This window comes from Poecilia formosa, unplaced genomic scaffold (assembly GCF_000485575.1).
Source record: "Poecilia formosa unplaced genomic scaffold, Poecilia_formosa-5.1.2 Scaffold4, whole genome shotgun sequence".
NCBI lineage: Eukaryota > Metazoa > Chordata > Actinopteri > Cyprinodontiformes > Poeciliidae > Poecilia > Poecilia formosa.
The window spans coordinates 5581823-5601458 of NW_006799943.1; the positions used below are offsets into that span (position 1 = coordinate 5581823).

The 19636-nt window shown below is 38.0% G+C and overlaps 1 protein-coding gene across 1 annotated transcript; it reads left to right on the top strand.

Annotated features, from left to right (window-relative positions):
* Positions 1-574: 574 nt before the first annotated feature.
* bsk146 (brain specific kinase 146) lies at positions 575-18928 on the top strand. Its single transcript, XM_007561295.2, has 5 exons — positions 575-856; positions 12183-12437; positions 12515-12717; positions 13361-13552; positions 13633-18928. The coding sequence occupies exons 2-5, from the start codon at positions 12266-12268 to the stop codon at positions 14383-14385; spliced, it is 1320 nt and encodes a 439-aa protein (XP_007561357.1). The 5' UTR covers positions 575-856; positions 12183-12265; the 3' UTR covers positions 14386-18928.
* Positions 18929-19636: the final 708 nt, after the last annotated feature.

Below are 19636 nucleotides of genomic sequence, written 5' to 3' on the forward strand. Positions count from 1 at the left end.
GTTTGTTTTTGTTTGTTTGTTTGTTTGTTTGTTTGTCAAAAGTGATTTATTTATTTTATTTTTATTATTTTGTTTTTCAAGAATCTCCACCTCTTTTTTGCCAAAAAAAATATTTAGGTAAAAAAAAAAACAAGCAAACAAAATCGTTTTTGGCCAAAAAAAATAAATAAAAAAATACTTAGGCCATTATTTTAAGACAATATCTTGATACTCCTGTCACCTGCATTTTCCCACTGTGGGACAACAAAGACTATTTATATTCTATTCTAACTCAGCTGGAACAAATCTATAAAATATATACAAATTTACGTAAATGAATTTTTTTTATTAATATTTTTAATTTACTAGGACGCACCTGTAAATATACTTCTACTATTAATTTAGCTGTTCGTTTATTTTTACTTTATTTTATTCTATTTTGTTGTATTTATCGCATTTGCGTGTACTGTTGATATTTCCGATTACCCACGAAGGCAGCATAGTCTGTACGGAGACAGCGTTCAGCGGCGGCTCCCAGCGGAGCAGCGCTGTGATTGGCCGGAGCCTCGAGGAGGGGGAGGGCTTTCCCTCTCCCCATCCCTTCCTCGCGCCGTCTTCATCTCGTCTCCTCTCCTCCCAACCTGGAGATCAGAGCGATGCGGAGACAATAGGACGCAGAGCCGCAGGGAGGGAGCCGGATGCTCGGATCCACATCCAGCAGCGACACACTGCTCTGCGGAGGCTTCTGGCTGGACGCGTCGGTCAGGGTTCACCTACCTGTAGTATGCGCTCTCATCGACCTGCCTGTTTTTTTATTATTATGAGTCTGCGTGGACAGAGTGGACACTACAGCCTCCAAATGGGAACCCACTGAAGGGTGAGTATTGGGAGAAATCTCCAGCGTCTCCTCACCTGCACCCCGACCTCCACAGTGCAGACAGCGGCATCATGTCCTACTGTGCTTTAACTCACCCATCACCTCTGAGCACACCAGCACTGATTCACGTTATAAACAAAGCGCTCCCCGCTCCTGCATGCTGATTAATGTGAGTCTTTAATATTTTGAATGTTTTTATTGATCACAGCGCTGCTTTCCACTCTTGTGATCTGTTCTGTCATTTTGGATAACGCATAGAGGGGGTTGGGGGGGTTGTCGTGTGTCTGCAGCGTCTTTCTGCATGTGCGTTTCTTTCCTATTCTTTCAAGCGCTGTAAAGTGCTTGTGATTTTCCTCTAACTCTGAGCAGACTAAGATGCAACACAACACTGGCTCCCAGAATACTGATGATGGCTGTGAAACGCCACCTGAACACAGTGTTTACATCTTGTGTGGCTGCAGCACAGCACTCTGCTTCTAAGAGAGGATGCAGATTTTAGTCCATTTTGTAACAGAAAGAAAATAAAATACCGATTTTAGTTTGTCTTTGGAGACTGAGCTTCTGCATGTTTGAATACTGGCAGATTAAATTTTTTTCACTAAAGGATGAGGAGTGGAGTGGTAAACCTAGATCTGATATTGGGTACAGGAGAACAACAGTGGAGATTTTAGCAGCATTTTTTGGAAAACTAAGATTTAAGAATCAGTAGTCAGGGGTAAAATAAAATCCTTTAGTTTTGACTAGTCGCTCTATTGTGTGGGTTTTATGCTTTCACATTAATGTAAAAAAAAAAAAGAGATTCGAAATACTATTTCTTGTGTTTTAATGAAGGCATAAAGGTTTATAAATCTAAAACTTTGTTTTTTAAAAAAATCTCTTGTCAGTGTAGAATAATTCATGTCTGAGCAGTGTTTTAGATTTTAAACCAGATGCTGGCCTTTAGTGCCAGGGAGTCGATCTCAATTATGGTGAATTATTCCAATATTTTCTCTTTTGTAGCCAAAATTCTGAAGTGAGAAACAATTTAAGAGTGATGTGGCATTTTTCGTGTTTTTGTAACCCAGTGTGCCTTTACATGTCCTTATTACCCGACTGTGTTGAGACACCAAAGTAAACAGAGGAACTACTTCTTATCTTGCTTCAAAACAAGAGCTTCAAACGCAGTTTCAGGATGAAAGCACTCGCCTCTTTTTTCACCAGACAAGTGACTCGTTGACAGTAATTCTTAACAGCTGTGTTTTTATAAATACAATAAATATTTTATAAATTTTTAACTATCTATAAATCTCTTTTCATTGTAGGCTTATTGAGTTTAGTGATTTGAGTTTTAGAATTTTAGTGAACGGTGAAAATATCCAGTCGAAAAAAAAAAGAAAGATATAACTCCTGTACAAAGCACTTCGTGGTTAACTTACTGTTTGGTAGTTCAAGTATTAAAAAAGTAAAATTCAATTAATTTTGACCAGAAGTTTGGCTATTTTGGATCTTTTCATGATTATTTAGTAAATCTGCTAAAATGATTTTTTTTTTTTTTAAATAAAAATCTAGGTAAATATCCTGCTGCAAACCAATTGGAGGAGGGTGCCTGGTTGTTTTGCGTGTGTCTGCTGGTCAGAGAAGACCTTGTCCTTTATTTCACACTGAAGTCGACTCGCTGCACATCTACAAACACTTCAGCACGATGAGTCATAGCTTCCAATGTGGGTTACATGAACAGTCTGGGGCTAAACAACAGTGAGAGTCCAGTTGTGGTGGTAGCTTTGCCTGTCATTTGTCCTCATCGGACTGATAACGTGGTAAATGTCTTCACAACCAGCTGAAGAATCAGAACATGTCACAATCCAGGATTTAGTAGGAACACTATTTAACCTTTCGGGGCTTACTCAACACTATGACTCAGGTATTTATTTGAAAAATGTGTGTGTATGTGTGTTTGCCTTTATGTAACCGTGGGGTCTGAAACCCTAATGAAGCACCAACTTTTGAGGACTGCCTATATCTAAAAGATTAGATTTTGTTTTTGAGTTGAAGTAGAATTACATTGTTGCGTGGTTTACGGTTAGGCATCCATTGATTAAGACTTGTGGTGAGAGCAATGCATTAGTGCAAGGACTCTGGGGAATTCAATTGCAAATTTAATTCAGGTCCAATGGGTCGATAAATAGGCTCACTGAGAAGAGAGAAAAGTGGGTCTTCATGAGATGCACAATGTTTGCTCATTATGACTGTCACTGTCCAATCTCAAGTAGCACATTGTGGTTCTGATCAAGAAATTATCAAAATGATAATTTTGATCATTATCATTATCAAAATTATGATTTTGATAATGGTACAAAGCACGAAGTGCTTTGTACCATACCTGTATTGAACAGGGTTCAATACAGGGAGAAATCTCCAGCGTCTCAATACAGAGGTTCAATACAGAGGTGGCGAAATATCAGAAAAACATTGTTCTGACAAAGGTGATCATGTTAAACCCTCCATTTACCCCATTTTTTTGTTTATCACAATGTTCCATGACACTTTATTAACTTTAGCATCTCAGCTGCTAAAAATATATATCAAGGGTTTGCAATGAGTTAAGTAAAAGTTTTATCCAACAGGCCAAAATATTATTAAAATGCAAATGTGAAATTTCACACTTTGATATTGTAATGATTACTGCAATTTGACATATGGTACATTTAAAATTCAACTTCTGATACTTATTTTTACAACACTGTCTAATATGATAAAGTCTGGAATATACCTTTACAAACAGCACTTTTAGAAAAGCAAATTTGTAAACTCCATACATTTAGAGTTAAATGTCGATATGTCCACAAGATGTAAAACCAAAGTAAAATTCCTTGCTTGTGTGCTTAAACTTGGCCAACAAAACTGAATTTGACTGTAGAATTACTACACAGTGACACCTAGTGACACAAACAGTAATTTACAATCAACTTAGTCATGCAGCTGAGCTGAGGTGGAGAAGTTATGTTTCCTTTCAAAAACACTTTTTAAAAATCCATATTGCATCATTCCTTCTTCCTCTTTGTAGTAAACACTGGACAACCTATTGTTATATGAAATGCACTCTATTTCTTCGTTATTATTTTTGGCCACTTTTGAATTCCATAGTCTTCTATGACTAATGACTGGAATTTCTGGTATTATGATATATTGTTGTGTGGAAAGTGACCCATCATTTGAAGGGGACTTTAGGCCTTGAAGAATTCCTAAATGTCCCCTCGACCCCCAACCAGTTGAGGCAGATGGCCTCTCATGCTGAGTCTGCTTCTGCTATTGGTCTCTTTCTGGTGAAAGGGATTTCTCATCTCTACTGTGGCACACTGCAATGTTCACTGGATTTAAAATACATATACATTTTCATATAGGCATGGCTTGTAATCTGCCTGGATTTGGTGATATATATCTGTAAATAAGATTCAGTTGAATTTATTTTTACTCTTTATTTGTCAGTGAAAGACCCCAGCAGCTGCAATCCAATAACTTGTGATGGTTACGCACACACACACACACACACACACACACACACACACACACACACACACACACACACACACAAATAACTCTTATTTCAATTAATAAAGGTTTCACAAATTACTTTAATCACATAAGAAGATGTATCCGAGCCCAGATTTATTTTCCATGTGTCACATTTTTATGCTTCTCTAACTTTAAGGATGCAGCACCTGCAACTGCATTTTTAATATGACCGCTGTGAGCAGGCACAACTGGGTCATTTAACTTGATTTGTGAGCTCTGGCAGATTCGGGTGTTCTTTGCAGAAGACGTTATTGCAGCTTTTTTTAATGCAAAAACCAACTGAAGCATAAAACAGGTAAAAATATACAATAATATTAATAATATGGACTTGATAAATGTCTTTATTGCCAACATTTTTTTCAGTATAAAGGTGCAGAGCAAAATCTAAGTGGCTCTTCCTTCAAAACTGAGGAGGTAGTTGGTCCAGTTGCACCACCAATTAGTTGTTTGTTCTGAGTAAATGAATGAATTGTCATATTGTCTGCCATGCATACGATTTTCTGTGTAGAGAAAATGTTTTGGTCTTATCTGACCAGAGAATCATCTTCCACTTATGGGTTTACGGGGATGGCTTGTTTTTGCTAGTTTTGATGGATTGAATGGAGCACTGACATGTTAAAAGCTTGAGATATCACTTTATAGGCTAACCCTGGATATACCCTCTCCATAACTTCATCCCTGAGCCATTTGTTGTGTCCCCTGAGCTTTATTGGTACTGTTTGTTCACATATATTTCCTAAGAAATTTGAATGTGCTGAATACAAATTGCACACCACACTTAATCAGATTTTTAATTGTAGGCTTACAAGAACCAAACTGAAACTTGACACTCTTAGCTTTGAATGTTGCTACAAATCCCCTACATCTGCTATTGTATACGCAGGTATTGCTGGCTGAAGGTATTCTCGTTATCTCCTCTTTGCTGCTCAGTGGTCCTTGTCATAACGTCCCGCAGTCCCTGCCTCTCCTTTCTCATTATTTTTCCCTCATACTGTCTGGTGCCTGTCAGTGCCGAATTTCTTAGTCTTACACCAAAAAAATGAGTTTGATTCTGTGTGTATGTGTGGTCAACAACTTCTTCTGACCATGCCAGCATTTTCTTTCGGATGACAAATGACTAAATCTCTGTCACTGTATAGGGAAATGATGTGGACTTATGCTCCACATGCATAAAAGAGGATGAAGATGGCATTGCTGTAATTGTTGGAGGACAGTGCGGCTGCATGAGCGGAGGCGGACGTGGCGGCAATCATCGCCTTGGCCAGCAGAATATGCTTGGCCAGTCAGCAATGCCCGCTGGTTGCATAAGCAGTCTGGGATTTAGTCAGCTGTGGCCTGTAGTTGCTGCACTGTTTTCACACAGCCTTAAACCTGGTGGCACAGAGTGTCAGTGTGGAGCTCAGAGGACAGAGGAGGAGGAGGGAGGCAGGGAGGATTTGTGATTAGCTGAAAGGAACATGATGTATTTTGTTTCTGTTTCCAGGACATTGAATTTTGAGCCTTATGGGAGTAAACAATTCTGATGGTTTTAAAGTCACAAGTAAATATTTATTACAACCAGAGTTTGGAAAAAAAACATGATTAATTGTTTTGGCCTCTGTCAACAGTCGTCCTCCCTTTAGTTCTGTTTTCATTCAATGGCCCTGGCTTGATTTGGTACATTAAATCTCAGATGGATGATATTGTGAGACTGGTAGTGTTGCACATTTAAATTATTTATTTCAGTAAAAACGAAACCACAATCTTTGTAAAAGGCAAAAGAGTCCAAAAGAATGATAAATTGCATGTACTCCCAAACACAGTTTCAGTTTCATTCCTAAAGATTCTTATTTTTCACATCATACATCAACAGAGAGGATTGAGACTCAAAATAAGATTTCATTAGCATCAGTGATGAATTCAGTGACTAAGTCAGAGTGAGAACAGAGATATATCAATGTAAGCATATTTTCTGCACTATGTCAACACATGAATGAGGTTTATTCAGGGTTTGGAAGGCTGAACAGATTGCACTGGAGTTCCTCTGACTTCCTTTCGAGCATTCAGCTTCTATATATTATTGAATATGCTGGATCTTGAAATATTTTTAGACTTTTTGTAATTTTACAGTTACCTGTAGGGCCAAGATTCCTTAGAGAATTGCAACAAAAACTGTTTTTTCAGTAAACCTTGTTAGCATATACAAACATGATACTGAACAAAGTGGATTGAAACTGCTTCTGTTCCTAACATAAATAATCAGTGACCACTCACAGGCAGACGCCTAAAAATCATTTTAAATGTTGTTCTTGTATTGTATCTAATTATATTGTAGATATTCTAAAAGAGAAATTATTATTGGCTAAAATAAGTATTGATGGGTCAAAACCCAAGTTGGTCTCAAAATTCTGCTCAGAGCATTCCTGCTTACAACGCAAGTGGTTATGCATTTAAGATAAATAAAGGACTGAGTAGGAGTAGGAAAACATGGTTAGACATAAGCAAACATAATTAACCATTTTTATTAAAAAGAATGGTCAACAATGGGGCTATTATAGGCATTGTCCATTTTACTAGTATGGGTTCAATCAACGTTGTCATGAAAGAATGCTTTAGTTATACCCAGTTTGCTGAATATCAGTGCAGCTTGCTCCTTAACAGTTAGTTCAGTCTTATTATAAAAGTAATTAAAAGAATTAAGTAACATCTGATAAACTTTTGAGATTGTTAAGAGAAGATGGATTATCTTTTACTCGCTATATCCTCTCATATACCTGGATTTAAAAAAATGCTGTGAGCAAAGAACTGAGATCTCACAGAGGTATCAGCGTCACAATAATCAGCATTTATTCAAGACAGATGCATACTATCACCATAAAAGCACATCACAAAACATCAGAAAACTCAAAGCACAAACAACACATGAATTTACCTGAGAGAGGGAAAAGGACAAAAGATGGAAACGACAAACATAAAGCAAAGACGTCTCTGGAGAATTGCAACGGCAAATCTAGTTTGTTCCTCACGTGCACAAATTTTTATAGTAAAGGCTTATTCTTCTCTTTAATTTATTCAAATAAGGCGTATCTTTGCTCATCCAACCAGGAGCTGTCTTGGACCCTCTTAAAAGTTATAGGACTAATCTTTGGGTTACCTGTAGCTACAGCAGACTGCCTGCTAAATCTTTTGATCTGCCTTTAGTGTGTGTGGGAAAGAATCAGGAGAAGTTCCAGCTTTCACACTGATCTGTGACAACCCATAAAACAGTATGAGTTCAGGCCAGTGGAGGAGAAGCTTCGCTTCCACTTTTTTTTTAGACAAAGGTGACAACTGGTGTTTGATCTTGAAAACAAATTGAAGGGAGTTTCTAACTATATTTAGGCTGTTTCAATCAAGACATGTTAACAACTAGGAGAGATTCTATGATGCATTCAGTTTTACACCAGCTGTTTAAATCTTATCAAGATGGTCAAAAGGTTAAATTCACACAAACAGCCACGACCCCCCGTGAATGCCTGCTCAGTCCACTTTGAGGTTAGCTGTGTTTTAAATTATACAGAACTACAAGCTAAATTATTTTAATTCAACTTAGTGTATAATGTTTCAATAGAAATATCCTACATAAGAGAATACGCTGATTGAACCATGGATATAATTTCTTATTTAAAACACTATTAATTTTATCTAATATTGTACATGTGGTTAAGTTTTAAAACTAGCATATTTTAAATTTATTTTCTTAAGATCTAACATTATCGTCCCCATAAACCTGTTGGGCTCTGCAACATTGTGGACTTTAAGGCACAATGACCCCACTTGCACAGAAAACAGACACAAATGTGTACATAGATGCGGGAATGCAGTCTCACACACACTGATGATTAAATCCATTGTGAGTCAGATGAAAATATACACAAACACACCCAAACACACATTTGAATATCTATTGAATCCAATACCAGAAACCAGAGAACCTTATTTCACAGGGGAAGCAAAAATGTATGATTTGATTTAATGATGTCTTTTTAAAATGGCTCACTTTATAGTTCCATAAAAGTGAACAATAAAACTTGTTCCCAAAAAAGTAAAAAAAAGATATTTTATGAAATGTTAATGAACCAATAAATCATTAGGCAGTACTTTCCAGATGGCAATTAAATTTTTTATTTGAATTCATTTTAAGTACGAAAGAATGAGGCAAAGATAAGATCCATCATTGCTGTCTCATCTCCTTGGAGATAGAAATGACTTATACTAGTTAAAGTTTGTACTTGAAACCCCTACACAGAGTAGATTTTTGTACCTTGGGAAACATTCACAGAGGAGATGTGGAAAACTCTTTCTGTGCTCCTGCAGCAGCAGATGGTGGTGGCATTTGTGGCTTCCCTTTGTGTCTAAATTTTTACGAGGCAATTGAGTTTTTTCTGCTTTCTTTGCCAAGCAATGTGTAGATACATTTTCTAACAACTTTGAAATCCTAGTTAGGCACAGGAATTTACCATCTTCATTGCTTCTGCCCAACAGCCAAGCTGAAGGAAAATCCAAAAGTACTGAAAAAAACTCACTGTGATGTGACATTTTTAGTGAGTGAGAAAGTGAGTGAATTCTAGCTAGCATAATTTTCCCCAGTGTATTATTACTTGTGCCCCCACCAGGCTAAGCAGTGCTTATTTATTAATTTTTTTTTCTTTAAGTGCTTGCATTTTTTAAGACTTTATATAGTTGGTGTTCAAGATATTAATCTTTCAATCTTTTAATAACGCATAATTACCAAGTGATATTTTCCAATTTCCTGTCAACTGAAAACAAATTTCAACTCAAACACACAATGGGCCAACCACCGGGCTAAGCAAGTTTTCTGGGGTAAACCTTGAAGCTGGTTTAACTATTTTAATGCAAAGGAAGAAATTAAAGAGTTAACATTTTGAGCATCTTCTGTGTTTTATTAGGACAGTTACATTACTAAAAGAGCAAGCATTTTCTGGAGAATGTAGCTTATTTAACTGAGTTTTTCAAAAGGCTCCTGATATTTCCAAATCAAGCAAGTCCCACAGCAGAATTTTCATGTTTAACAAGGTCATTACAGAGGGAGATTTTCCTCCCCTAAGTTAATGTGACTTCATTGTTTTAATTTTGTGTACTTCTCTTTATACTCCATGTACATGTTGATAACATTTATGGGATTTAAGGGGAGGTACTCAAGATAATAATCCTATCCGCAGTTTCAGTACATGGACACATATACAAGCAGGACACACACATACTATATAGATAAAGTAAGCAGTTCTGATCCATGACAGAAACAAATAGCCTAGTGTGCCCACAACTCCCTGGCCTCTCTTTTAAATGTGTGTGTGTGTGTGTATGTGTGTGTTTATCACATGTGTCAGGGACAAAGAGAGAGTACAGGCCCTCTGTGCTGCCATGCATCACCCAAACTGACTCATCCCTCCTCACCTGCTGCCATCAACCTCTCTCTCTGTCCATATCGCTCAAGGAGATCACACCCCCACCGAGAAACATCAAGGCCTGTGGTGGGAATGACGAGAGCCGGCTTCACATGACATGAGTTACGAAAGCTTGCAAGCTCTTTTTTCTTTTTTGGACATCAAAAAACTGGAAAGCATGAGAAAGTGTGATGTAAAATGGATTTCTGAGGAGATTGGCAAAGGAGTGTGTTGAAGATAATGAAATGCTGCAAGTATCAGAGCTATCCAACTCCTCTGAGCAGCTTATGTAATGGTTCTGTGTTCGGCTGCATGTGTGTTCCTGCGTCTCCTCCACACGCGCCTGAATCTATATAGGCTGTAGGTCAGGACTTGGCAGATCAGCCTCCTCAGAAAGGAGAGAGAGAGAGAGAAAAGAAAGAAAGCAATCGGTAAGAATAATCACACTGCAGTAGGAAATGGATCTGCTGAAGCTGACTGTTGTTGGCTTGCTGTTTTGTGTGTATGTGTGACTCAGCTCCCAGCAGCCACCCATGGTGAGTAGCTTTTCGAATTACTAAGGCCTTCACTGCAGATAATTAGCATTTTCAGTGACGACCACACTGCAGATCTGACTGACAGACTGGGGGGTTTAAATATCCGTCCTGCAGCACTCACCCTGAAAACCACGTTTCATATAACAGAACAGCAGACTTCGCTTCTTAGGACACACAGTACCTTGCAGAATAGTTATTTTCTGATGTTGCATCCACAACCTTAAGGGCATTTTATTAGACTTTATGTGATAGACCAGGGGTCTGCAACCTTTACAGTTCTAAGAGCAATATTTGCCTTTAGTCCACCAAAATAAGACTTGTTTAGAGCCAAAGATGTAAAAAAATACAACTTAAAAATTCTGATAAATAGCTACTTCAGGAATTTTTTGTCATTTTTAAAGAACTTAATCATATTTCCGTCTTAAAGTTTTAGAATAAAGAATATCACAGAACATTACAGAAAAGAAGATGGATAAGTTTCCTGGTGTGAGATGTTTAAATTTGTGGAATTATTGTTGAAATTTCTCTCATAAATAGAGCAAATAAAGCAAATCTGTAATATCTGGTGATTTTATCAGCATTTCTGCAAAACATCAGTATTTAATAGCCACATTTGGGATGTTCTGATGAAATCCTGTCTTTAGATTCAGCAGTTCTTTACTATACAAAGCATCAAAATAAACCCAATCTTCCTTAACTCCACAGAAGCAAATGATTTCACACACTGTCCTCAAAATTTGTTGCGTTTATACAAACCAAGCCCATTTCTATTTCACGGTAGCCGTGTCCAAATGTGTTTCTTCACAGATTTTCTGAGCGATGACTGTGGAGCGCCAGCTACTTTAATTGTGGTTCTGTATTTTTGGCATAAATCCATAATGTGTTGGACCAACAAATCAACTTGATTCCTCTAAAAAATCAGTAGCGTTCGGTCAGAAACTATGGTACAGTTAAAAGGATGAAGCCTGGAACATGAGGAAAATTCACTGCGATGCTGATCCACTGAACAGAAGGACGGAACTGAAAAGACATGATCATTTCAGCCATGACCACTTGCCAACAGGACGTTTCACAGATTTCTCAGCTATCTTCAGTGGAAATAAAGGTGCAAAAAGGAACTGAACAGGTTGTTGATGGTGGTGAGCCTCCAATATGTTACTGTTGATTGTTTTCACAGCACAGATGTGTTGCAAGTTAACAGGCTTGGAGAGAATTGTAGCACTAAAGACGTCTAAACTGCGTTTGGGTTTAGTCAGTTCTTTTTGGATAAAGGAGTTTAGGCTCTGCTGGCTTATGGTTCATGCTTACTATTATGGTGTTAGAAACTGATTCAGTACTAAATACAATTTGGCAAATCTCCTGTTCTCTCATTAAACATAGTCCAATTTTTTTCATATTAAGTTGAATTCATAACTCTGTAATTAAAATTTTACCTTAATTATATACATAAAAAATATTTAACTCTTCTTTCTATTTTTTAGAAAATTAGTAGAAATTGAATCATAAACTGGAAATGTGACTTATTTGCTGAAACAGATGTTGATGGTACAGAATTGTATACCTTGTTTAATATATACATTAATATATTGTCTTATGTTTTCAGACCTGTCTTTTTATAACATCGAACTGTTTTTATTCATATATTTACTTTTCTTTCTGATTTGTAAAATTAAATGCAAGAATGAGCAGATTTTGTACAAAACTTTTCTTTTCTCTAAGAAAGTCTTTAGTTTTTGAAATTCTGAAAAAAATCTATGCTTCCCATCAATACATGAAACTAAATATTCACGTCCCTGTCTGGTTTTTGTACAGTGACCCCAGCTGCTAGCTGCTTCGCCTCTCCTCACTGACCAACACTTCTTCACCCCAGTCCATCGTTGGAAACAGCCGCCACCATGAGCTCCTCTCCGCTGGTTTCTCGAGCTAACGTGGACATCCTGGACGAGCTGCAGCTGATCGCTGCTCAGAACCTGGAGAGGCTGGAGGTTAACAAGTACTATGAGGTGATCAGGGAGCTGGGGAAGGGCACCTACGGCAAGGTGGACCTTGTGATCCACAAGATCAGAGGTGAGGGACCTGGTGTATACACACATTTTATGTCACTTTCTTTGACAAGGAATTCACAATCTTTCTTTTCTCAAAAGGTACAAAAATGGCGCTGAAATTTCTGAAGAAGAAGACGACAAAGCTGAAATCATTCCTTCGGGAGTACAGCATCTCACTATATCTCTCACCCTGCCCCTTCATCATCAACATGTACGGCATTGCCTTTGAGACGGACGAGTACTACGTCTTTGCCCAGGAGTACGCTTTGGCAGGAGACCTCTTCGACATCATTCCCCCACAGGTGCCGATTTATAGCTGCCATTCTGATTGTTTCTTAATTCACGACATTCACCAAAACGATAATTTAACCATGGAAAACCAGTAAAATAGTATAACAGCAAAGCAGTTTCCCTTCAAAAATAATCCAGGTTCAGTCATCCTCAGCTCACACAGTCGAGGATCTTGTGGTGTTATAGTCTTTGTTTCCACATAGACTCCTATCATTTTGACTCATTAAAAAAGACACTACATGACGAATGGACTGACTCAGTACTTTCATATTGCAAGTGGTACCATCAGCATTAGTTTTTTCTTCAACAATGACTATGTCATTCTCCATTATTTGTTGGTTTTGAAGCAACTGTCAGAACCAACTGGATAAAAATGCAAACCTTCACTGCAGTCTGTGCTCTAAATATCTTCCCATGCATAAATAAGAAGATTACCTTGTTTCTAAAAAACGGTAAAGCCTTACAGGTATTTTGTCAACCCAAGAGCGTTGATGTCTCTACTCTTAATATTTATCTTCCTCATGGCATTGTCTGATGTTACATTTGACTTAGAACTTGAAGGGATCCTAACTCTTTTGTCTGCCCTTCTTAATGGCTGTAAGTTGGAAAGTCCTAACTGTACAGCACATGTTCTTCTTCCATCTGGTCTTTCAGGTTGGTCTACCTGAGTCGGTGGCGAAGCGTTGCGTGCATCAAGTTGCCATCGCTTTGGATTATCTGCATTGTAAGAAGCTCGTCCACAGGGACATCAAGCCTGAAAACATTCTCATTTTCGACAGAGAGTGTCGCAAAGTCAAACTTTCAGACTTTGGCATGACCCGTCGGGCTGGCTCGCCTGTGAAAAGAGTAAGTCACCGTTGAGTTTTCTCAGTTGCTATGGGGTCTTTTCCCTGACATGGTTCTGACCTGTTGGGTTTTCTCCCCAGGTGAGTGGCACCATTCCATACACAGCCCCAGAGCTTTGCGATGCCTCCCGCCAGGAGGGTTTCTGTGTGGACTACAGCACCGATGTCTGGGCCTTTGGTGTGCTGCTCTTCTGCATGCTGACTGGCAACTTCCCTTGGGAGAAAGCGCTTCCCACCGATACGTTCTATCAAGAGTTCATCCACTGGCAGAGGAGGAGGACGAACACGGTGCCATCGCAGTGGAGGCGTTTCACCGAGCAGGCGCTGCGAATGTTCCGCCGCCTGCTCTCGGTGGAGCAGGACCACCGCTGCTCCGTTAAGGAGGTGTTCGGGTATTTCAGCCACTCCTGGATGCTGGATGCAGAGCATGACAACAACGGCAATGCAGGGGGCAGCGGTAGCGCGGAGATGGTTGGCGGGAGCAACATAGGAGGAGGAGGGAATGTGCGAGGAGATATGGAAGGTACAATCTCTACTTCTTCATCAGGGGAAGAAGATGAGGAGCTCCTGGTGGAGAGGATGAAGCAGCAGACTTTGTCGCCTCGTTCACCGCTCTCGCCCCTCTCTCCAATGTCTCCCATGGTGGTGGAAAGGGGCAGCGGTGGTGGCGGAGCCAAGGGAGCAATGATGGACCCGGGTGGAGGACATCATTTCGTGTCTGTCTCCACTAACAGCTCGGTGTCGTCCACCAACAGCTACGACCGAATGCCACGGGAAAACAGTTCCCCTGGCGGCCGCTTGCTAGTGGCTACACCCATTGAGATCTGCGTGTGAGCATGGCAAACTCTGCGACTGACTCAACCCACACTTCCATACCTCTTGAACTGCAATAGTTGTGCATGCATTGAAACAAGACCAGACTAAAAGTACTAACGTGTATCCTGTTTTCTACATCTTGGGAAGAAAGTCGACACGTTGAAGACTTAGGAGATCTTGATTGAAGGCACATAATGAAAGATCTTTGATTGGATGTCATCAAGAGAGGCTTTGTTTACAATCCAGGGACATTTTGAGATGCATTTCATGAGAATATAAAGAAAAAGTGAGAAGCTCTGTGACTAAAACCATCAGAAAAGAAAACCAAAATGTATTTTATAGAGCAATACTTGCAGCAAAAATAATTCAAGGGAAGACTTCACAAGCTGTGAGGAAACGATGAAGGACTTGTTTCTATGATGAAGACTAAAACAGAACTCGAAGAAACACCCTGGTTGACGGAGTGAGACGATGTGTAACAAAAATGTGACAGTGTGTTTGTGGTTTGTGTGTATGAATCTTAAAAAAGTGTATTTTGCTTTGAGATACAATTTATTTATTTAATCGTACAAGACTAAAATTGTTTTTTTCTATTTTATTTCTTTTTGTTGTTTTTTTTATAATGTAGCTTTCCTTTTTTTCCACTTTAGTGAATACTGTTAAGTGACTTCCGACTCTTCTTCCCTGTGCAACACTTGCATTTGGCTAATAAGTCGGGGTGTAACGATTTGTTCAGCTCATGAGACACCGTGATACGTGACACTGAGTTCACCACAGCGATTTGATTCACAAATAGTGCGAAGGGTTCAAATCAAAAATCACAAACTACAAACTGTGTTTTTGAAAAATGTACATTTAAGGTGAGAGTTATTAATTTCGGATTTGTTAGGGTTTATGCTTCCCTTAATTCACAGTAGCCAAATTTCACAAGTTAAATCTAAACTAACATTTTAGATTTCGTCCAGTCTTTTTCAATTTATAGCTAGAAATGATCAAATGTGCTTCCTTAAAATACTAAAAACATATTTAGTTTGATGCCTATAGGAAGTTTTCAGTCAGATGCTAGCTTCAGCATTGTTAGCTTCTGTTGGTTTAAAGTATACATTTGTCTTGTTTTCCCCTCATATGCGGTTTATTTCCCTATAGCTTATCAAAATTACAGACCAACAAATGATTTAAGTCATGGTGTCAACTTCCAAATGCTAATTTATCAGACTGTTATCATCCAGCCCAATTTGCAATCCTTGTGGTCGACTCAGTTAACGCAACACTATTTTCTGTCTTACTTTGGATAAAAACCTAGCAAAAAATTTCCAGATGTAGCTTGAAGCACTTGTTTTCATATCAGGGACTCAGCTCTGTTTCACCAGGCGATCCTGCCCCACATATTAGCTAGACAGGAAAGTGTGTGTATGACAGAAATGTCAACACATTTCAGTATCACGAGATTTCGTACCACAAAATGCTGTTACACCCCAACTGATGAGGATACCGGTGTTAATGTTTTACCAGAAAAATTTAACACTATTCGCCTAACTTTAGGTGAGAGAAAATGACTATGATGTCTCTGTCTATTTTTATATTTACTCCTGAAGTTCTTTTATCTTTGAAGCTTCACAGGAAAATCTGTCAGCGATGCTTTTTGTTTTCATTGTGTTTTATTTTTTTACCGAACATGTTTCCTCTGACACTGCTATCTAAATACTGTCTGTAGATTAAAAAGAAACAACCTTAGCTCAATTTGGAAGAAAAAAAAACAGAAAAGAAAATAACACCAACTTTATAACTGCATGATTAGCTCACACTTACAGTAAAAAAAATTACACTTGTTAAAGAAAAAGGTTTTGAAGAAATATGTGATTATTTTTGCAGTAGCACACCTTCTTGCATTGTATTCAAGACTGAATACCAGTGTTATGATCTCTTGAGAAATTCTGGTACTAAAAAAAAGAAAACAGTAATTAGTTTTTACTCTGTGTGAAATATTTGTGTTATTGTGTGATCATTTCACCACTTTAAAGAACAGCTAAAAAAAAATAAGCATGAGGGCACTGGAGCGAGAGGCTGTAATTAGAAACTACTGTTTTATCTGAAGAGCTTTCTTCTAAATGGCCTTTGATGAGGTAGTGAAGCTTTCCACTTTTTGTATTTTTTATCCGATTTAGAATGATGGCAAAAAAAAAAAACAGAAAAGAAAAAGCAAACCATTCCTTTTTTTTGACTATGAGAAAATAATTCAAGAAAAATTCTATTTTCCAAGGCTTAAAATCATGTGTAGGAATGGCTATCGCTTTCCACACATTAACCTGCATGAACATGTATGTGCTACAAAAGCTCTCTTGTGAAAACCTGCTCAGTGTTTCTCGAACCCCAAACTGTCGTAACCCGTAGATGTAGTGTAGCCGCTGCCGACGATATGTTTCTTTATCTTGTGAGTGTCAGTAGCTTCAGCATGGATACTCCCCCGACTGAGGAACAACTAGACCCAGCTAAAGCCAGTACATTGTGCATTTTCATCATCAGTGGGTATGTATGCTAAGTACAACATCTTGTGACATCTCTGACCTCATCAGCAGCCTTCTGATTCAGAACAAAGGACCGTCCTGATGCAGACACTGTAGCCCCGCTGTTTTCTCCAGCTGGCTGTGAGCTACACACTAAATTCACATGACCGCATGAAACCTGTACATGAGCTCATCGAGCAATTAAAGCACCCGGTAGATACTGTTAATGGTGTCTTTGAGTTGTTGGGGTTTATTTTGCAAAGTTTGAAAAGTCAGGGAAGTAACTCAAAATGGATATTCCTATTCAGATACATGGGTGTTGTAATTATTATATCTGTGTCTCATGGTAGGTTTTTCAATAAGAGGCATTTGAAACTTTTATTTGTTTAACGTAGGCATGGGTCCATGACAAGTAACTAGATAAAGCGGCTGCTCAAGTAAAACGCAGGAGGTCATGGTGTGGAAAATGAAGGCGCGCCACCTATCGCTTCCTTTAAGGTAATGCAGTTTTAAAACAACTGTTAGAAAGCGACGAGCTGTACGCTAACACTGGCTCATACCCTGAGCTAACAGGAGTATTGGTATTTAGAGTCGAATGACAAAAAACGTCGGCTGTTCCGTTCAATAAGCACTTAATAGCTTTAGCTATGCTAGATTCTTTTTAACTTAAATTTCGACTCCAAGTTGTTCCAATAGTAAATTGTGAAGTTGTTTTGGCAGCAGCAGATATTTCTGTACCCCGTGAGAATATTCCAGAAATTCTGACCTGGAGGTTATTGCGAAGTTTGAAATGTCCTAGCAAGGATACATTTCGTGCCTGCATTTGGACCACGAGAGAAAGAATCAAAATTATAGACCTTATAGACCTTAAGGTCTATAATATTTAACATGTTAATGTTAACATGTTAAATATCAATATATTTAACATGTTGATATCATGTTAAATATGATATTAACGTGACAACCTCATAGTTTAGAATGGGCGTCTCCCTTTCTTCCGATGTTGGGTTCTGCTGAGATGTTAGCTTTGTGGCTGTCATGATTTTCCGTTTGTGTCAGCACAGTTTACAAAAATGTTAAGTACAGATAACTGTAGTGGTTCAGTGTTAAGTTAAAGAATGCAACAATAAACAGAGGGAAACAGGAAGTTATTTCAAAAGTTCTGCTAGAAAATAGTTGCTAGTATTTTACTTATTTTTAAAATTATTAAAGCAACTTCATGGAAGTTTACCCCCTTTATAAAGTTGATTCTAAAATTTAAAATTCTAAATTTGGATTCTAAATTAAGGCTTTGCCCATTAACTAATGTGGCAATTGAGTATTCTCAATTATTATTTATTTAGTTTGTATATTCATGAATGTGTTAAACTGAAGAAGACATTAGTAGTAATTATTCTGTTTTAGTATCCATTAATCATCCAAGTCCCACCAGCAATACTCTGTATGTTAAATGTAGCAGGAAGTTTTACTCCGTATGTTTTTGTTAACTGGATGCACAAACTGGATATTGTTTTTGTTCAAATGTTCAAATGAATCACTGATGTCAAACTTTTCTGTTTGTTGATGTTTCATTTGCGAATGAACAGCTCTGTAATCTTGTTGGTTTGATAAGAAATGTAGGGAATTACACGCATCACCTGCCAATATATGAGCAGAACCAGAGTAAGTAATTGGGTACTTATTTACTTTAACCCTCACTCGTTTTTCTTTGCTTCAAAAAAACTTTTGTGTTTGAGGTGAAAATGGCAATATATATTTTTATCAACTTATTGCGGTGAGCAAAAGTAGATTTCCAAGTTCGTGGAAGCCACTTGGCCCTTTTTGTTTCCTAGTGTCTGAGTCAGTGATTGCTGCTTCGTCCTTTCATCCATAATGTGATATATGTGTGTAATGAAATACCATTGTCTGTTTGGTGACATTTCTCATCATCATTATTTTAGCAGAGTTTTAATGAGTAGATGATCACAACACTAGAACTCCTATCCACTTTTGTCTTTGCAAACAACCGTCTTCCTGTAAGCTGAGATTTAGTCAATAAAATGAGAATATGTGTTGGAGTGAAATTGGTCTTTTCTTTTTTTTCATTCCATGACATTTGATGCTGAATTTTAAGGGGTTTGCTTTAGGAGTAGACTGGATTTCAACACTGCTCTCTCAATTTTATATTTTTAACCAAATGACTTATTTTAGATACAAGTTCACAACTGAAATCTGTGAAATCCCAGAGTACTAAATGGTTGAAACGTCTATCAGCATGTCAAACAATTACACTTCAGATTACCTAACAAAATTAACCTGAGTAAACAAAAAAGAGGTTTTAAAATGAGAATTTTATTCATTAAGGAGAAAAATAAAACGTCATCCGAACCAATCTGGATTAATGTGAATGAAGTAAACCTCTTGATTCCCTAAATTAGAACGACTTGTCCTGAAGCAGCAAAGTAGTGCAGGAAAAACAAAATTGGAAATCACCCAGAAGAGTAAAACATGGTGGTGGCAGCAGCATCAGGAGTGCCATTTTCAGATATTGTTTTTTTTTATGATATTACTACACATCACACAGAAAATCCAGAAGATTGAACAAAATATTTATTCTGACAATTACGAGACCTCTGATACTCCCGAGAGGTGAACGAGATGGTACAAAAAAATAAAATCAGATCATGGCAACATTAAAACAACAAGTTGGCAGTCTTCTTTTGATGTTAAACTCAAAATCACCACAGCATTGAGGCAGACGGAGGAAAAGAAAAGGAAGTGGAATG

Excerpts from the sequence above, each read along its gene's own strand:
- bsk146 (XM_007561295.2), top strand. The coding sequence starts at position 12,266 with ATGAGCTCCTCTCCGCTGGTTTCTCGAGCTAACGTGGACATCCTGGAC. Across the intron at positions 12,438-12,514 it reads TGTGATCCACAAGATCAGAG|GTACAAAAATGGCGCTGAAA; the intron begins GTGAGGGACCTG and ends TTTTCTCAAAAG. Across the intron at positions 13,553-13,632 it reads CTGGCTCGCCTGTGAAAAGA|GTGAGTGGCACCATTCCATA; the intron begins GTAAGTCACCGT and ends TTTTCTCCCCAG.